Below are 19,404 nucleotides of genomic sequence, written 5' to 3' on the forward strand. Positions count from 1 at the left end.
GTAGCTTTCTCTTTCAGGTTTAGTAAGCTTCTTTAATTTGCAAATTTATGGTTTTTTTCAGATTAGGGGAATTTTTAGCTATTCGTCAAATAATTGTTCTGTGTCAGTTTTATTTTCATCTTTTTCTGGGTTCTCATAATAAGAATCTTGGAACTTTTGATACTGTCACCCAGGAACTTGTGGCTCTGATTAAAAGTTAATTTTTCAGGGGGTGGAGGGTATAGCTCAGTGGTAGAACACTTGCTTAACATGCAGGAGGTCATAGGTTCGATCGCCAATACCTCCGTATAATAATAATAATAATAATAATAATAATAATAATAATAATAATAATAATAATAATAATAATAATAATAATAATAATAATAATACCACCACCTAATTACCTCCCAGCCCCCAAAAAAGCCAAAAACAAAATAAAAAGTTAATTTTTCTCTGTTGTTCAGATTGGGTAGTTTATAGTGATCTGTCACGTTCAGTGACTCTTCATTCTTAATTTCTTCATTCTGCTATGAAGCCCATGCACTGAAATTTTTATTTCAGGCATATTTTTCAGTACTGTAGTTTCCTCTTGGATCTTTCTATACTGATTATTTCTCTGCTGAAAATTTGTTTTTCCATTCATTTCAAGTCTGTCCTACATCATGGAGTACGGTTAATAGTAGCTGGCTTAAAGTCTTTGATTATTCTACCATCTGGGTAATCTTGAGTTTGGCATATCTTGGTTGTCTTTTTCGATAATCTTTGAGATGTTCCTGGTTTTTGTATCTCTAGTAATTTTAGAATTTTCCCTGGGTATTTTGTATATTATGTATGAGATTTTGGATCTTATTAAAAATCCTCTAGAGAACTTTGATTTTTGAATTTTTGCATTTTGAATCCTCTTGAGATTTTTGGTGTTAGTAGGCAATCAACTCAGTTAAATTCAGTTCACAAGTCGCAGTCTGTCTTCTGTGGCTGTGATTCCAATGTCAGTTTAGTGTTTAAAGCCTTTGCATTATTAATCAGGTCTCTCTCACTTGTGTGTCAAACAGGGGCAAGTCTGGGACCTGAGCGAAGTTCTGAACCATAGTTGAGTTCTCAAAGCCTATGCTTTGCTGTCCTTCCATAAATGTATCATTCAAGGATGAGCCTGGGAGTTCATACACAAAATTCGGGTGTTCCTCTCTCCATTTTCCTTCTTTCCATGATTTCTTCCGTACTTTGTGACTCCCAAGGGCCACGTCTTTTCTTTTCATTTCTTTTTTTTTTTTTTTTTTTTTTTGGGGGTACTCTGACTAGAAAACCAGGATTTTGACCCCTGTGTTGTTACATACTTTCTGCAGCTAGGTCCATTTCTGGTGCTGAGTAGCAAAGAAAAGAGAGAAAATTATGCTTTTTTGAATCATAGAGGTACCTGTTTTCCTTCCTTCTGATCAGGGAGAAGGATTTTCTCTTGGAGTTGTAGGTGCCCGCCCAGCTGCTACCACTACAGGAATGCCTTTTCATGACTGAGGCTTATCTTTTGATAAAGGGCAGAGGAGCAAAAAGAAAAATTAAGAAGATAGCATTCCCCTCAACATTCTCCATCCCACAGGGTCCCCCTTCCTTATCCTCTGACCAGAAGGTCTCAGAGCTTTTTCTGTCCATGCTCACATTTTTATGACTGAGCTGTCTTCAAGTCTAGGCCTGGAAGTAAGAGAGGTTTTTTCAACCAGGAAACTCATTCTTCAAGTTCTGATTTCCTTCCCGTGTGTGTCTGCTATTGCTTTCAGAAGTCGGAGATTGTTGCTTTATCACGTGAAGGGTTTTTACTTGTAATCGGTGTGAGAGAGAGGATAGAATATGCTTACTCTTTTTTATCCAGAACTAGAACACACAATGGTGAATCTAACAGGCAGCCCAGATACAATTTTTATTTTGTTTTGAATACAATTTTTAATAGCATATCTGTTTTTTAAATTATTATTGTGAAGCAGGATTTCACAACTTGGAAGGGACCTTAAAAGCAATCTAGTCCAAATTCATCATTTTACAAAATATAAAATAAGAATTCATATGATTTGCCCATGGTTACACTAGTAGTTAACAGCATTATCAGGACTTAATAAATTGTAAATTTATTCATTATAAAAACTGTGTTTTTGTCCATTGTTCTTTGTGTAAATTACAGCTACAAATTTATTTGTATTCACTGAGAACTTACTGGCCTAGTCTTGAGTTTAAAATTTATCAAGTTATTCGTGCAGTAGCAAATATGTATTTGGATCATTGAATATAGGCTATTACCAAAATTAAAATCAATAGTTCATATTCTGAGTGCTCTATTTTCTTGGAGGTAAAAGTATTAAGTGTGTATCTGTGACAGTGGTTAGTTTAAATTATAAATTTGTTACTACTACATTGAGTTTTCTAATTCTACAACTACTGTCATATATGTCTGTAGCTCCCTAAGTGAGTTCATCCTGTCACATGGCTATAAATGCAGTCTACATACTGATAGTACCAATTCTAACTAAAGACTAACTTCTTTCCTGAGCTCCTGTTTCTGTATTCAATTTCCTGTATTGCTACTTAGGTATCCTAAAGCATCTTTTAAGTGACATGTTCACTCCAGAGCTCTTGACTTTCATTTTCCACCCCTACCCACAAAACTCTGCTTCCCTGTCTCATTAATGGTTACCCAGTTGCTCAGGCTCAAAACTTAAAAGGGTAGCCAGTTCCTTTGTTCTCTCACTTGCATAGCTAGTCTATCAAAATCTGATTGTTCAAATTCTGAAATCTGCCTAGAATTTATCAATTTCTCTTCATCTTCACTGCCATCATTTTGATTCCTGGATTCTTACCATTGCCACCCAACAAGACTTCGTGTGACAATCAGAATGGTTATTTTAAACAAATTTGGTTATGCTCCTCCCTTTAGAATGCCTGATATCTTCCAGTGGATTTTCATTATAATCTGTACTCTTTACCTTAGCTTGCATCCCATGAATCAGAGGTCAGCAAACTTTACCATAAAAGGCAAAAGGAAGTATATATTTTAGGCTTTGTGGGCCATATGGCCTGTGCCACAGCTACCCAGTCTCCCATTGTAGTCCAGAAACAGCCATAGACAGTCTGTAAACAAAGTTCTATAGCTGCACTCCAATAAAACTATTTTAACAAAAGCAGGCAGCAGGCCAGATTTGGCCCGCAGCCTGTAGTTTGACAGCCCTCGACCATTTACTACTGCTTAACCTCATTTCCCCCTAGTCTTTCCCTCGTTTACTACATGCAAGCCAAACTATCTTCTTGCCATTCTTGGAACACACCAAGTCCATTTCCTTTTTACAGTCTGTAGTTAACTTTCTCTCTGACTAGAGTACTCCTAGGACTTTGATAGGTCATTTCTCAGTATTTAGGTCTTTACTCATATGTTACCTCCTGTGGCTTTTCTGCCCAGCCCTATCTAAAGAATCACTTTATACCATCTCCCTTCTGACCCTCATCACACAGTTTTCCTCAAAGCACTTGTTACTAATTATAATTCTGTCATTTTTATATATATATATTTTTTCACCCACAAGAATATAAGCTATATGAGAACAGGAGCCTTATCTGCCTTGTTCATTGCTACGTTTCTACACTTACGTAAGTTAGTGACTCATGATCAGAGCATAATAATTATTTGTTGAATGGTTTCATTTTGTGTGTATAAATTTTGTGACTTTTGAATTTATAACAACATGGTAGAAAATAGATCTGGCATGTTTAGAAGAAAATTGATTTAGAAAATATTCTTAATTTTCTATTTCTAAGAAATACTGACTCTTTTTTTCTTTTTTGTTGGGGGTGGTGAATATAGATCTGAAGAGGAATGACTATACACCTGATAAAATTATATTTCCTCAGGATGAGCCTTCAGATTTGACTCTTCAGCCTGGAAATTCCACCAAAGAATCAGAATCAACTAATTCTATTCGTCTGATGTTATAATATTACTGAATCACTGGTTTTGCTTGCACCTCACAAAAATGTTACTGTGTCACTTTTCCTTTAGGAGAAAATTATTTGGTAATACAGAAAAGTGTGTGCTAATTGAATATGCTGGATCTGGCACAGTTAAAAGGTCAATACTCTTTTGACCTGATTAAAGTCAGTCAGGAACTCCCTATAGCATACAGCTGGCAGCTGTTAAATTTTACAAGTAAAGAAAAAAATAGTATTTATATCTTTTAAAGGGCTCTTTTTAACAGAGGATTTCATTTGACTTTGTTCTGTTGAGGGTAATACTCTCTCATTGTGTGGTGCAATACCATTAACCAAAGTTAGGTGTCCGTCAGATTTTATTGGCAGCTGGTTTACTGCCATTCAGCCAGCAAAATGAAGAAATCACCCAGTCTTTTGGTTAAATGGCAGTCAGACGTCTTCCTCAGTGTGTTTTAGTGTGTTTATTGATGATGTCACTAGTTCCCAGCTAGATGCTTGTTGGCCATGGGAAAGGAGATGGCTTGTAATAATTCTAGATATACAGGGATATAGGGAGCCCAAGCTGAAAACCATTTTCTAAGAGGGACTTTATGAATCAGGGTTAGGCGCCTATTTAAAAGATAGAGCCAGTTTTTGTTAAATAGAGCCCCAGTTGTGCAGAATTATTAGTATTTTTTTTAAACATTATTTTATCAAGTCATTGTTAAGTAGAAGAAAGCCATGATAGACTGGTATAACCTAAATATATCAAAGGAGAAACTTAACTCACTGTTCAAGAGAAGTTACCTTGTGAGGAAAGTTAAAGTGCTTTTTTTCCTATCTATATCTGTAGTGACAACTTGGAAGTTACATACTTCTCCAAAGATTTTATTGACCAGTATATCAAATTAGAATGTAAACATGAATTCTTGCATATATTTAAAATTGTGTAAGGACATTTGAACATGAATATTGTCTGTGGTACTTAAGAAATTGAATTGGATTATCATTATGTGATGTCGGGAGATTGCAATGCAACTTTATGCCAATAAAATGTAATTTAACTGCCCCAGATATTGTTGAATATTCAACAACAAGAAAAGCTTTTTATGTGACTGAAGTTTTATGCTTTGATTTTTTTTCCTTTTTTTTTTTTTCCTTTTTGTTTTTTCTTAGGTACTAATTTTAATTTTTATTTGAGAGGGAGCAGTGGAAATCTTATTTGTATTCAGTAGTGTATCTCATAGATACAGACAAGACAAAAAGAGATAAGCTGTTCAAATAGTGTTTAATATTGATGGGGGGGAGAAAAAAGTATATTAAAGATATTATACTATATACATTTTGTATATCATTAAATCTTTAAAAGAAATTAAATAAATTTATTCTTGTTTACACATGTTTTAGTGAGTTTAATCATTCTGAAAATTATCTGATATTTCCATTGTTAATTTTTTTCAGAATTTTTTTTAATGAACCATTTGTACACCTATGCATTTTGATCACGTATTCTATGCAATGTTTAAAATGATCTTGGTTTCCTACTGTGTCTTTGTTTTTTGACTGTTTCTTGTTATATCAGAAAACGGGAATATGAGTTATCTATTGATATTTAATTTTTTTGTTGATTATTTTCACAAGGTAATAATAGTAGTTGAACATTTATTTAGTACTAAATAATGTGCCGTGTATTACTCTAAGTACTTTACCTATATTAACCCATTTAATCTTTATAACAGTCTTATGAAATAGGTATTGTTGTTGTTGTTGTTGTTGTTGTTATGAAATGGCTGTTATTTTTATCCTACTAATGCTGATTAGAAGACCAAGGCATTAGGTAGTTACTTTACTCAGATTCTTACACTAAGTAGGTAACAGCGCTGGGATTTAAACCCAGGCAGACAGGCTTTTATCTCTAAAGCCTCATGCTATATTGCCTTGCTTCGCTTCCCTTCCCTTCCCTTCCCTTCCCTTCCCTTCCCTTCCCTTCCCGTCCCTTTTCTTTTCTTTTCTTTTTTCTTTTCTTTTCTTTGTAAAAGTAGATTTATTTAGAGAGGTGTACACTCCATAGACAGAGTGGAGGCCATCTCAGAAGGCCAGAGAAAGGCCAAGAGGTTGTGGGGGGAGGGCTGTTAGAGTAAAAGTAGATACACACTCCATAGACAGAGTACGGGCCACTAGAAGGCAAGAGAGAGCCAGAGAGGCCACAAGGCATGGTGTTGCTATGTTGCCTTTCAAGCATAATGACCACTAATGGTTTCTGTACCAGTTTCTGGTCCCTTTCCTGAAACAAATCTACTCCATTAACTTTTTCAGTCAATTCTAGAAAGTAACAGTTTACCTGAAAACCACATTTCTCATTCCAAGGAAGTATTGTCTTTCTATAGATTACTCAAGTTCATCATTATTACTCCATGGTCTGAAAGTGTCATTTGCTTAATTTTTTTAACATTACTTCTCAGTCTCATCCTACTAAGAACAGAACTCCACCTCTATCAGATTACTTCATAAAACATCTGCAGATGTTCTGTAATAGTATGCCTTCCTTAGTCTAGAAGTATATGTGAGCCACTGTTATTTTTAAAGTAATGCATGTTGATTGTATTGGAACATACGGAAATGATTTTAAATGTAAAGAAAAATATAAAATTACATTCCTTTTCCATCTTTAAGTTGAACTATGTTGCTTTCATAGTTATTATCTGTCTTTATGCCTCTAGGCTGTACATCTCTCACAGGAATGGACCCTTAGAATTTTTCATTGCTGCAGCGCCCACCACCTTGTATACCACATGCTTTGTAATAGGGCATTCCATAAAAATAATTATGAGTTTTTAAATATTTTTCCACAATATCAAACGTTCTCTTGAGGAAGATGAATCAAAATGATTCTGTCATGTGTGTTTGAATAGACAATCAAGGTAAGGGTACCCAATAAATAGCTGTGTATCACTTACAAGAGAGATCAAATAATTGTTTGCAAGAAGGGGTTCATCTGTGGACGGTGGTTTTCATGATCCTCCTTGTTTACCGTATCTGTTCTGATTGTTATCTAGTTACGTTTTACACAAGGCATCTGTATTTGAACAACCCAGATCCTTGGATCTGTCACAGTTAGCACTTAAATACTCAGTAATTATGTGTTAGAGTAAAACTGATCAACCACTGTGTGTCTCTCTGAAAACTAGATTGCCTATATTACCAACTAAGAACTGTCTTATTTTTGTATTTCCCTTAGTGCCTTGCTGGAGTTTGTAGCATAGAATATAGGTGCTCAGTAAGTACGTGTTGAAGAAGTACCACAGAACATTTCCAGTATTAGATGATCTGTGAGCTTTTCTTAGGAAAAATCCCAAGGTAAGGTTTTGATCCTCTTTGAAATATGTTTTCCTTCTTGTAGACCCTTTGAAAATTCCTCAAAGCAGAGTTTATTCCTGGGATCCTTGATTGATTCCACCTTAGGGGGCATGGTGGGGACGAGAGGGGTGGGGAGAGGGTTTGGTTATTCTTAAGAAAAACTATATATTCTGGCTCACAGTAAGCAGCACCTTTCAATAGGATACTTTCTTTCATGCACTATCCCACTCCATGGATTTAGCTCTCTTGTTTTTTCCTTGGAATTTCTATGCAGTCCTGCATTATGGAACTTGACTTTTTAATTATAAATGTTTTAGTATATGTTTCTATAATACAAGAACTGTAATATCTTCATACCTAAAAAATTAAGTTACTTAATATCATCAAATAATGTAGTCATTCTCAAAAAATTTTTTTTCATAATTTGCTTGAGTCAGGACCAGATAAGATTCATACATTACAGTTGCTGATTTGTTTTTAAAGTCTCTTAATGAAAAGGTTTCTCCTCCCACCTTTTCCCCCCAGTTTATCTTTTTGAAGATCCAGCATATTTGTTCTAAGAAGTTTCCCACATAAAGGGTTTTGCTGATTATTTCCCTTGGGTGTTGTTTTCTGTTTCCTGTATATGCCATAAACAGGTTATTAGGTGTAGAGGTTTGGTCAAATTCAAAGTTGATTTTTTGACGGAAATGCTTCATTGGTGGTGACGTATACTTCCACTGGGAAACATAGGTCTGGTTGTCTTTTTGATGGTCATTGCCTAGATATGTTAATTAGGTCAGTGGACACAGACCCTGAGGGTCCCCAGGACACTTTCAGGGGACTGCAGGGTCAAAACTTCTCATAATTCTAAGTTATTATTTGCCTTTTTCACTGTGTTGAAAGTTTTATTGATGGAGCAAAATTATTGATGGGCAAAGCTGCTGGTACTTTAGCATGAATCAAGGCAGTAGCACCAAACAATCTAGTGTTCATTATAGTCATCACCTTCATACTACAGTTAAAAAAAAGTCTGTTTCATTTAAAATGTCTTTGATAAGTAATACATTAATTTTTAATTATGACCCTTGAAACATGTCTTTAATATTCTGCAGAACAAAATGAGAAATATGCTTAAAGCACTTTTGCTACTTAATGAAGTGTGATAATTGTTTCAAGGAAAGGCACTTATGCAGTTGTGTGAGTTGCAAACTGAACTAGTCACTTTCGTCATAGAAAATGTCTACGTGAAAGAATGACTGGCAAACAAACCAGTGTTATTCAGACTTGAATATTTGGCAGAAGACTGACAGTACTTGTTACTGCTAAAATTTGAGCTTTCAAGAGAATATTAGAATTTTGGAAAACTTGCCTCTTAACACAGTAGCATGACAACTGCCCAATATTTTCTAATAAAATCAGTATTGATTTAACAACACTTACTTTTGACAGTGTATAATGGAATGTGTCAGCATTTGGATGATTAGCAGAACAACCAATATTCTCCAAATGCTGTATGCATAGATTACAAAATGGTGCATGAGTGAAAGATCTAGCAGAGTACAAGAAGTTTATAGAGTTTCAGATTCTACAGTGCAGCTGCCCTTTAGGAAACCACCCCTTGTCCAGTTTTGGTATGATTTCAAATGAGAATACCTGCAGCTTTCTAAAAAGGCTATTAAAATACTCCTTCCAGTACAAAGCTGCAGTAATCAAGACAGTGTGTTATGGCATATAGATCAATGAAATAGAATTAAAAGTCAAGAAATTTATGGTTGATTTTCACCAAGGGTGCCAAGACAGCTCAGTGGGGGAAGAATAGTCTTTTCATTAAATTGTATTGGAACAAGTTAAGATACCCACATGCAAAAGAATGAAGTTGAACCCCTATCTCACATCACATACAAAAGTCATCTCAAAATGGATTGAAAACCTAATGTCAAAGCCTAAATCATGAAACTCTTAGAAGAAAATGTAGGAGTAAATCTTTGTGACCTTGGATTAGGTAATAGTTTCTTAGATACGGCACCAACAGCAAAAGCAATGAGAGAAAAATAGATAAACTGAGCTTCATCAAAATTTAAAAATTTTGTGCTTCAAAGTTCACCATCAGTGTACAGTGAAGAACAACTCTCAAGAGTGGGAGAAATATTTTGCAAGTAATATATCTGATAAAGGACTTGTATAAGGAACTTATAACTCAATGATAAAACGCTCATACGACAAAGCAGTTTTACTCCTGGGTGTATGCTTATACTCAAGACAAATGAAAATATCTACACAAAACCTTGAGTGCAAATGTTCCTAGCAGCAGTATTGATAATAGCCAAAAAGTGGAAACAACACAGATGTCCAGTGGATGAATGGATTAACAAAATATGGAATATCTGAAAATAGAGTATTATCTGGCTATAAAAAGGAAGTACTAATACATTCTACAACATCCCATGTGCCTTTCAATTTTGTAGCTACTGTGTTATACACCACAATGGGGAGTGAAGCTCGATAGACTCAGATTCTTAGTCTTGCTTTGCCACTTATTCCATGACTGACCAACCTGTTGAGCAAGTCTCTCTGACAGTATTTGTCTCATATTGTTGTGAAAATGCACTGAATTAAGTCCTCAGTAAATAAAAGTACTCAAATAATAGACCTCTTTGTGCTGCCTTTTTCTCTTGGAAGTTCCAATGAAGAGAGTAGAATATGATGGAGAATAAAAAACATTCTGACAGTGATTTTTTTCTCTTTATAAAGGAATTTATTATCTTGTAGCTTCTTCTATTAGTATAGTTAAAATATGAGCACATGCTTAATAGATACATATATGTGTATAACGTGCATCAAAGCGTGTAAGTCTTTTCCAAATTCATCTCTTAACATGTGAAGTCACTTTCAGGTTATCCTTTAAGACTTTAAGAGGGATTAGAGGGGAAAAAGTGTAAACAGTTGCCACAAGCACAAATGTAAGCCTAAAACATCAGGAGAAGTCAGGTAAAGTAACCATACAAATGCTCAATCATGTACAAATGCAGGTGTAAGAAAGTCAAAGTAATGGAAAATATGTGAGAAGAGTTGGAAGCACAGAATAAGTCTAAGTGATCAATAGATTGTAAGTTATATGAAGGTAACGACTTGTATTTTATTCACTATTAAACACCCAGCACAATGACTGGCATACAGTAGATTCACAATAAATATCCTCTAGATTAATGAATGAGGTACAATAACTAGTAGGGATTCCAGATTCAAAGGCCTAGAAGAGAGGAAATAAATGAAAGGACCTACATAGTGCCACATTTTGGTCACTCTGCAAATAAGGAGCAAAAAAGGAACTATATAAAGGATAAAAGAATCAGACTGATATAAGAATTTTAACCTGTCCTACAGTATCTAGGAAACAACAGAACAATACTGTTAAGAAAAAGCGATGAGTTTGAACCCAGATATTTAATGGCATTTTCTCAGAAAGTTTACAATTTTCTTGGAAAATGTTAAGGATAAACTCAAGCAAAAAGAAAAATAAGATCTAGTTCTTGCTTCAACAGTACATATCTAAAATTGATACAGAGATTAGCATGACCCCTGTGCAAGGGTGACACAAATTTGTGAAGCGTTCTGTATTTTCCCTTTCAGGCCCCAGCTACATCCCCAACCATGACAGAAACTGCCATTTCTCCTAGGAGAATTCCAGCTGCCTCAGAGTTCCTGCTCCAGCCCCTTCAGCCCTGGATTCACCTCCTGCCAGGGCAGCAACCACCACTGAACTGAGTAGAAGCTGTAGCTTGCAACTGCTCTGACTCTAGCCCCTCTTAACACCTACCTCCCACCAAGGAGGCAGCTGCCAGTGCACCCTGGGAGAAGATGTGTTCTCTGTTCACTTCTTAGCCAGCTCTCCCACCAAAGCACTGGGCACAGACTAATTGCATATGGATACTTTCATATAGGGACATGCCTTCAAGATTGGGATAGGTAACTTTCACCTAATTTTATAGAGGCAAACAGAAAATCAAACAAAATGAGAAGACAGAGGAATATGTTCCAAACAGAAGAGCATGATAAAACCTTAAAACAAAACAAAACACCTAATGAAATGAATATAAGTAATTTACCTGATAAAGCATTTAAAGAGATGGTCATAAAGATGCTCACTGAACTCAGGAGAAGAGTAGAGGAACTCAACAAAGACTTAGAACATATAAGAAACAGTCAGTGCTGAAGAATACAGTAGCTGAAATGAAAAGTATACACTAGAAGGAATTAACAGCAGATTAGATGATACAGAAAAACACAAACAACCTGGAAGTTAGAACAGTGGGAATCACCCAATCAGAACAGCAACAAGGAAAAGAAAAAGTTTTAATGGTAGTAAAGGACTTCTGAGACAACATCAAGTGTACTAACATTCATATTATAGGGATCCCAGAAGGAGAAATGAGAAAAGGGTAGAAAATGTATCTGATGAGTTTATGGCTGAAAACTTCCCTAACCTGAAGAGAGAAACAGATACCCAGGTCTAGTAAGCACAGAGAGTCCCAAACAAGATGAACCCAAAGAGACTTATGCCAAGACATATCATAATTAAAATGGCAAAAATGTGAATTTTAAAGGCAGAAAGAGAAAAACAAAGCCACATTCAAAGGATCCTCCATAAAGCTATAAGCTGATTTTTTAGCAGAAACTTTGCATGATATATTTAAAATGGTAAAAGGAAAAAACCTGCAGTGTAAGATGTTCTACCCAGCAAAGTTACCATTCTGAATTGAAGGAGAGAGAGTATCCCAGACAATCAAAAACAAAGATTCTGTCACCACTGAAGTGGCCGTACAAGAAATGTTAAAGGATCTTCTTTAAGCAAAAAAGAAAAGGCTATAACAAGAAATAAAATACATGGAAGGAAGAATCTCAGGGGTAAATGCAAATATATAGTAAAAGCAGTGGATCAACCATTGAAATGAGCTAGTATGAAGATCAAAAGACAAAAATTATAAAATCCACACTAACTACAATAAGCAAAGATATAAAATGTAACATCAAAAAAAAGTGGAGAGGGGTAGTGAAAAATGTAGATCTTTTAAAATGTGTTTGAAACAACAAATCAAAAACCTAAAATAGATATGCAGAAAATAGAGAGGAACCCAAACATAACATTAAAGAAAATCATCAAACCACAAAGAAGAAATGAAAAGAACAGAACTACAAAAACAACTAAAAAATAAGTAACAAAATGACAGTATGTACATACCTGTCAACAATCACTTTAATTGTAAACTAAACACTCCAATTGAAAGACATAAAGTGACTAATTGGATTAAAAAATTTTAAGGACCCATCTGTATGGTTCCTACAAGAAACTCACTCGAGAGCTGAAAACAGAGACTGAAAGTGAAGGGACGGAAAAAGATGTTCATGCAAATGGAAATGAGAAGAAGGCTAAGATAGCAACACTCATATCAGACTAAATAGACTTTAAAACTAAGTCCATAATAAAAATCAAAGAAGGGCATTATATAATAATAAAGGAATCAATCCAAGAAGAAGCCATAATATTCATAAATGTGCACCTATATGCACTTAATATAGGAGCATCTAAATATATAAAGCAAATATTACCAGACATAAGGAGAAAAAATTGACAATAATTAAAAAAAATAATAGGGTACTTTACCACCTCACTTACATCAATGAATAGATAATCCAGATGAAAATCCAATAAGGAAGTGGAGGAGGCTATACTTCAGTGGTAGAGTGTGTGTTTAGCAAGCACAAGTCCTGGTTTTAATTCCCAGTATCCCTATTTTTAAAAAATAAATAAATAAACCTAATTACCTCCTCCCAACAAAAAAGTAAATAATTTTTTTTTATTTTTAAAAAAATCAGTAATAGAAGATTGGCCTTGAAGGACATGTTAAAATAGATGAATAGGTATGTATAAGATAGTCTACCCCAAAACAGCAGAATACACATTCTTTTCAAGTACACAGGGAACTTTCTCCAGGGTAGATCACATGTTAGGCTGTAAAACAATTCTCAATGAATTTAAGAAGATTGAAACTGTATCAAATTTCTTTTCTGGCCACAATGATATAAAAATAAAAATCAGTTTCAGGAAGGAAAATGGAAAAAACACTAACATATGTTGACTGAACAACTTGCTGCTGAAAAACAAAACAAAACAATAGGTCAAAGAAGAAATCAAAGAGGAAAACAAAATATCTTGAGGCAAATTAAAATAATAACACAAATTTCCAAAATTTATGAGAAGCAGCAAAACAATCCTAAGAGGGAAGTTTATAGTAATTACAGGCCCACATCAAGAAACAAGAAAAATCTCAAATGTGCAACCTAATTTTCCATTGAAAGGGATTAAAAAATGGACAAAGCCCAGAGTCAGCAGAATGAAGGAAATAATAAAGATCAGAGTGGAAATAATTAAAATAGAAAAAGAAGAAAGTAAAGAGTAATGAAACTAAGCTGGATTTTTGAAAAGATAAAATTGATAAACCTTAAGCCAGACTCATTAAAAAAAAATGAGAGAGGGCCCAAATAAAATTAGAAATGAAAGAGAAGTTATAGCCAACATCACAGATGTACAAATAACCATGAGAGAATACTACAAACAGTTATACACCAACAAATTGGACAGCCTGAAAGAAATAGATAAATTTGTGGAAACATACATCTTATAAGGCTAAATTATGAAGATATAGAAAACTTAAACAGACCAATTACTAGTATTAAAATTGAATTAGTAATCAAAAAACTTCCAACAAACAAAAGTCCAAGATTGGACAGCTTCACAAAGAATTTACCAAATATTTAAACTATTCAAAAATTCTAAAGGAGAGAACACTTCCAAATTCATTCTGTGAGGCTAACATTACCCTGAGGTCACGACCAGAGACACTCCAAAAAAAGAAAATTATGGGGGGAGGGTATAGCTCAGTGGTAGAGTGCATGCTTAGCATGCACAGGGTCCTGGATTCAATCCCAAGTACCTCCATAAAAAAAATAAATAAGTAAATAAACCTATTTACCTCCCCCGACAAACAACAACAAACAAAGAATTGCTAAAAAAAAAAAAAAAAAAAAAAAAAAGACTTAAAAAAATACAGGCCAATATTCCTAATAAATATAGATGCAAAAATCCTCAACTAAATAATAGCAAACAGAATTCAGCAATACATAAAAAAGACCATATATTGATCTTGATGGAGGAGTGAGAAACAGAAGAGGTTGGGGTGGAGGAGTGGAGAAGCAGCAGGCAAAATACAGTCACCATCAGTGCTGCCTCCCTGCCACATGTATTGGAGTGAAAAACTGTGATTGCTGTCAGTGCAGTTGCCATCTCTGCCTACTGCTGCTTTGGTCCTGGGGAAGAATTTCTCTGCCAACATGACAACATGCAGGGAGGGGAGTAAGAATTCCTTTATGTGACAGTGATTAAAGTAGGGAAGTACAGAGAAATGGTTATCTCAAAGAATAAAGAAAGGAGGCCAAAGAATAAAGGGTTTCCCCACTAAAATGACAGACAGACAGACAGACACACACACACACACACACACATACACACATACACACACACGATCATACATCATGATCAATGGGATTTATTTCAGGGGTGCAAGGATGGCTCAATATCCACAAATCAATCAACATGATATACCACATTAATAAAACCAAGGATAAAACTTGCATGATCATCTCAATAGATGCAGAAAAAAATTGACAAAATTCAACATCCATTCATGATAAAAACTTTAAAAGTTGGCATAAAAGGAGCATATCTCAACATAATAAAAGCAATTTATGACAAACCTACAGCTAACATCATACTCAGTGGTGAAAAGCTATAAGCTTTTCCTCTAACATCAGGAAAAAGATAAGGATGCCCACACTTGCCATTTTTATTCAACACAGTATTGGAAGTTCTGGCCACAGCAATTGGACAAGAAAAAGAAATAAAAGGCATTCAAATTGGAAGGGAAGAAATAAAACTCTCACTATTTGCAGATGACATGATATTATATGTGGAAGATACTAATGACTCCATCAAAAAAAACCCTGTTAGAACTAATAAATGAATTAAGTAAAGTTGCAGGATACAAGAAATCTGTTGCATTTCTCTACACTAATAATGAATTATCAGAAAAGAAGAAAAATAATCCCATCTACAATGACATTGAAAAGAATAAAATACCTAGGAATAAATTTAACCAAGGATGTGAAGGGCCAGTACTCTGAAAACCATAAGACATTGAATAAGGAAATGGAAGATGATACAAATAAATGATCCCATGTTCAGGGATTGGAACGAATTAATATTGTTAAAATGTCCATTCTACCCAAAGCAATCTGCAGATTCAGTGCAATTCCTATTGAAAGACCAATGGTATTTTTCACAGAACTAGGAAAAATAATTCTAAAATTTGTATGGAACCACAAAAGACCCTGAATAACCTAAACAATCTTGAGAAAGTAGAACAGAAGTGGAAGTATCATGTGCCCTGGCTTCAGACTATACTGCAAATCTACAGTCATTAAGACAGTGTGGTACTGGCACAAAAACAGACACCTATATCAATGAAACAGGATAGAAAGCTCAGAAATAAACTCATGCACTTATGGCCAATTAATCTATGACAAAGGAGGTAGGAATATACAACAGGAAAAGACAGTCTCTTCCGTAAGTGGTGCTGGGAACACTGGACAGCTACACGTAAAGAATGAAATTAGAACATTTTCTCACATCATAGGCAAAAATAATCTCAAAATGCATAAAGACCTAAATTTAGGACTTGAAACCATAAAACTAGAAGAGAACATATCCAGTACACTCTTTGACATTGGTCTTAGCAATATATTTTTGAAGGGGGACCAAAAAAAATAAACAAATGGGACCAAGTCAAATTTAAAAGCTTTTGCACAGTGTAGAATATCGTCAACAAAAGGGCAGCCTACTGAATGGGAGAAAATATTTGTAACAATACAGCTGATAGGGGTTAATATTCAAAATACATAAAGAACTCTTAATATCACAAAAACAAACAACCCAACTTAAAAGTGGGTAGAGGATCTGAATAGAAGACATAGATGACCAGCAGGCACATGGAAAGATATCATCAGGGAAATACAAATCAAAACCCCAATATGATCTAGCAATTTCACTCCTGGGTATTTTATGAACAAAACTCACATGAACCCCAGTGTTCATAGCAGCACTGTTTACAATAGCCAAGACATGGAAACAACTTAAATGCTCATCATCAAATGAATGGATAAGGAGGATGTAATATATGTATATATATAATGGAATATTTCTCATCCATAAAAAAGAACAAAATAATGCCATTTGAAGCAACATGGCTGGATCTACAGATTATCATATTAAGCGAAGAGATCAGAGAAAGACAAACAGTATGTTTTCACTTATATGTGGAATCTTAAAAAAAAGATATGAATTTTATTTACAAACCATAAATAGATGCATGGGCATAGACAACAAACTATGGTTACCAAAAGGAAAGAGGAGGAAGGATAAATTGGAAGTTTGGGATTGGCAGATACACATTACTGTATATAGAATGGATAAACAACAAGGACCTACTGTGTAGGATGGGGAACTGTATTCGGTTTCTTGTAGTGAGCTAGAACAGAAAAGAATCTGAAAAAAAAAAATGTGTATATGGCTGAATCACTTTTCTGTACACCTGAAACTAACATTGTAAATCAACTACACTTCAATAAAAAATAAATATTAAAAAAAAAATAGAACTACCATACCATCCAGCAGTTTCACTTCTGGATATTTTTATGAACAAAGCACTAATTCAAAAAGATAAATGTACCCCAGTATTCATAGCAGCATTATTTACAATAACCAAGATATGGAAGCAAACTAAGTGTCCATTAATGGATGAATGGATAAGGAAAATGTGGTGTATGTGTATAATGGAATATTACTCAACCATAAAAAGTGAGATTTTGCCATTTGCGACAACATGAATGGATGTGGAGGGTATTATACTTAGTGAAATAAGTCAGACAGAAAGACAAACACAGCATATTTTCACTTATATGTGGAATCTAAAAAATTTAAACAAAACAGAAACAGACTCACAGATACAGAGAACAAACTAGTGGTTACAAGAGGGGAGAGGGATGGGGAAGAGGCAACATAGGTGAAGGGAACTAAGAGATGCAAACTACTAGGTATAAAATAGATGCAAGGATGTAATGTACAAAACAAGGAATATACCTAGTATTTTATAATAACTTTATATGGAGTTTATAAAAATACTGAATCACTGTGTTATATACCTGAAACTAATAAATACAAGTCCACTATGCTTTAATTAAAAAATGAAAGATAAGATTTTAATAGGAAGACATGAAATAAAAGATACAGAGCTGAGCAAAGATTGGTGAAGTACGCAAATTTAAATACTTGCTGGGAAAACTTAATGCATGGTTTAATCTTTTTAAGTAAACTAGAATAAATTTTTTAAATATGCAAAGAGTATTCAGGGAAGGTGGTAGTAAAGCATATTAAAGGTCTCATCTATTTGGGCAAAGTTACAGATTTTAATTCTTGACATTGATTGAAAAGCAATTTTAAGTATGGGTCAGCCTTGCTATCCTGACTTTCACTATGTCATCTCAGGAACTAAATAAACTAAATTTTCACATGAACTCATTACAAGCCATCCAGAGCTTAGAAGCCGAATCAGCTGGGATAGTACAGTATCCCTTGCTATTCAGACTTTGGATCCAAATCGATTAAGATAACAGGTACTGCTTGTGTATTTGTTGAAGTATGTAAAAGAGACATAGAAGAATATAAAAACAATGTACAACTTCTGGACAATGAGAAGAAAGGAAAAATCTGAGGGGAGGTTTAAAAAAAAAAAAAAGGAATCAATCCATTCACTCTTCAGTCCCTTGCTCATGTTTTGATGTGCCAGTAGCTCTCAGTCTGGGAAGGGAGACCACCCAGACCAGTAAGGACTCAGCGGGGCTATGAACACACTTACAAGGTCCAGCTGTGTCCACACGCTGTGTCCTGGGCCTGGGTGTGGCCATCCCTGTCCTCTTCTGGGCTGCGTGGTGAGAACAGATGCTGTGCACAGGTGTCTAAACCGTCCCTCGTGTGAGTGAGTATGGACATTCACTTCGAATGTACAGAGGTACTTGCCCTTGGGACAGGGAGGCCACAGACATTTACAGGACAGATCTGTGGTTTTTTGGCCCCTCCCCATGACAAAGTGTGGCCTCTGTGGGCATTACTGGCCTCTGTCAGAACACGTGCAGTCTGTCCCGGTATGTCAGGATTCTACTCACATGTCTGCAGCCCTGTTTCCCACCCCTCTGAAAATCCACAAAGACGTTCCTACAAATGCTGACACCCTCACCCGACCCCCACACTTGCACGTTCATTCTTGGGCTAAAGAGTCATCATTACTTAGGTTTCCATTGCAGCTTGTGAACTTAAAGCCATCTGAGAAAAGAGACCAAAAAAAAAAAAAAAAAATCCGTCAAAGACAGAAGCAGAAAATAACTGGGAGAGCCTGATTCCTTTCTTCTTTTCTTCCTTTGTTCATTCGCAAGTTAGCCTCAAAGCCGTAGCTGAGGCCAATCTAGTTAGGCCTCAGTCTGCTGCAGGCAGCAGTGACTTGACATGCGGTGTCAGAGAAGCGGGGTAAGGACGGTATCTGTGTGTAGTGATACAGGGTTGGGGGCAGGGGGCAGCAACAGGAGATAACTTATGTGCAGGGGGGCTGATCAAAGCAGGAAACGTGTTGAGGATAATGGGAGGCTGTGACACTGTAATAGCATGAGTACCCCCAGCTCCCACGTCTTGGTTTCTAAATACTGTTCTCCTCTAACAGGAAGCAGGGCTCTTTGAGAAATGGCTGACCTCAGGAGTGGGACAGGGACAACACAAGGTAAGTCTGGAAGATCTTGCTATGGCAAAAAGTGAGGAAGTGCTCAAAGAACAATGGAGACCTGTTGAATGGGTACAGAAAACATCTTGAAGGCTCCCCTGCTGGCTAATCTTGAGACGATTTGTACATCAATCAATCAATCAATAATCAATCATAATAATAATAGTTTGTATGTCACTAAATAAAACAAATTCATGAG

General features: G+C 35.4%; 1 protein-coding gene and 1 pseudogene across 1 annotated transcript in view; both read left to right on the plus strand.

The window, feature by feature from the left end:
* Positions 1-5,324, plus strand: part of TRPM7 (transient receptor potential cation channel subfamily M member 7) — a 99,377-nt gene extending 94,053 nt beyond the window's left edge. Inside the window, exon 40 of the mRNA XM_032481212.1 lies at positions 3,824-5,324. Coding sequence (XP_032337103.1) covers positions 3,824-3,954 — 131 coding nt within the window. The 3' untranslated portion in view covers positions 3,955-5,324. The remainder of the gene's footprint in view (positions 1-3,823) is intronic.
* A 5,470-nt stretch (positions 5,325-10,794) lies between these two features.
* On the plus strand, positions 10,795-10,888 carry LOC116664505 (annotated as a pseudogene).
* The last annotated feature ends 8,516 nt before the right edge of the window (positions 10,889-19,404 follow it).

Source organism: Camelus ferus, chromosome 6 (genome assembly GCF_009834535.1).
Source record: "Camelus ferus isolate YT-003-E chromosome 6, BCGSAC_Cfer_1.0, whole genome shotgun sequence".
NCBI classification, from domain to species: Eukaryota; Metazoa; Chordata; class Mammalia; order Artiodactyla; family Camelidae; genus Camelus; species Camelus ferus.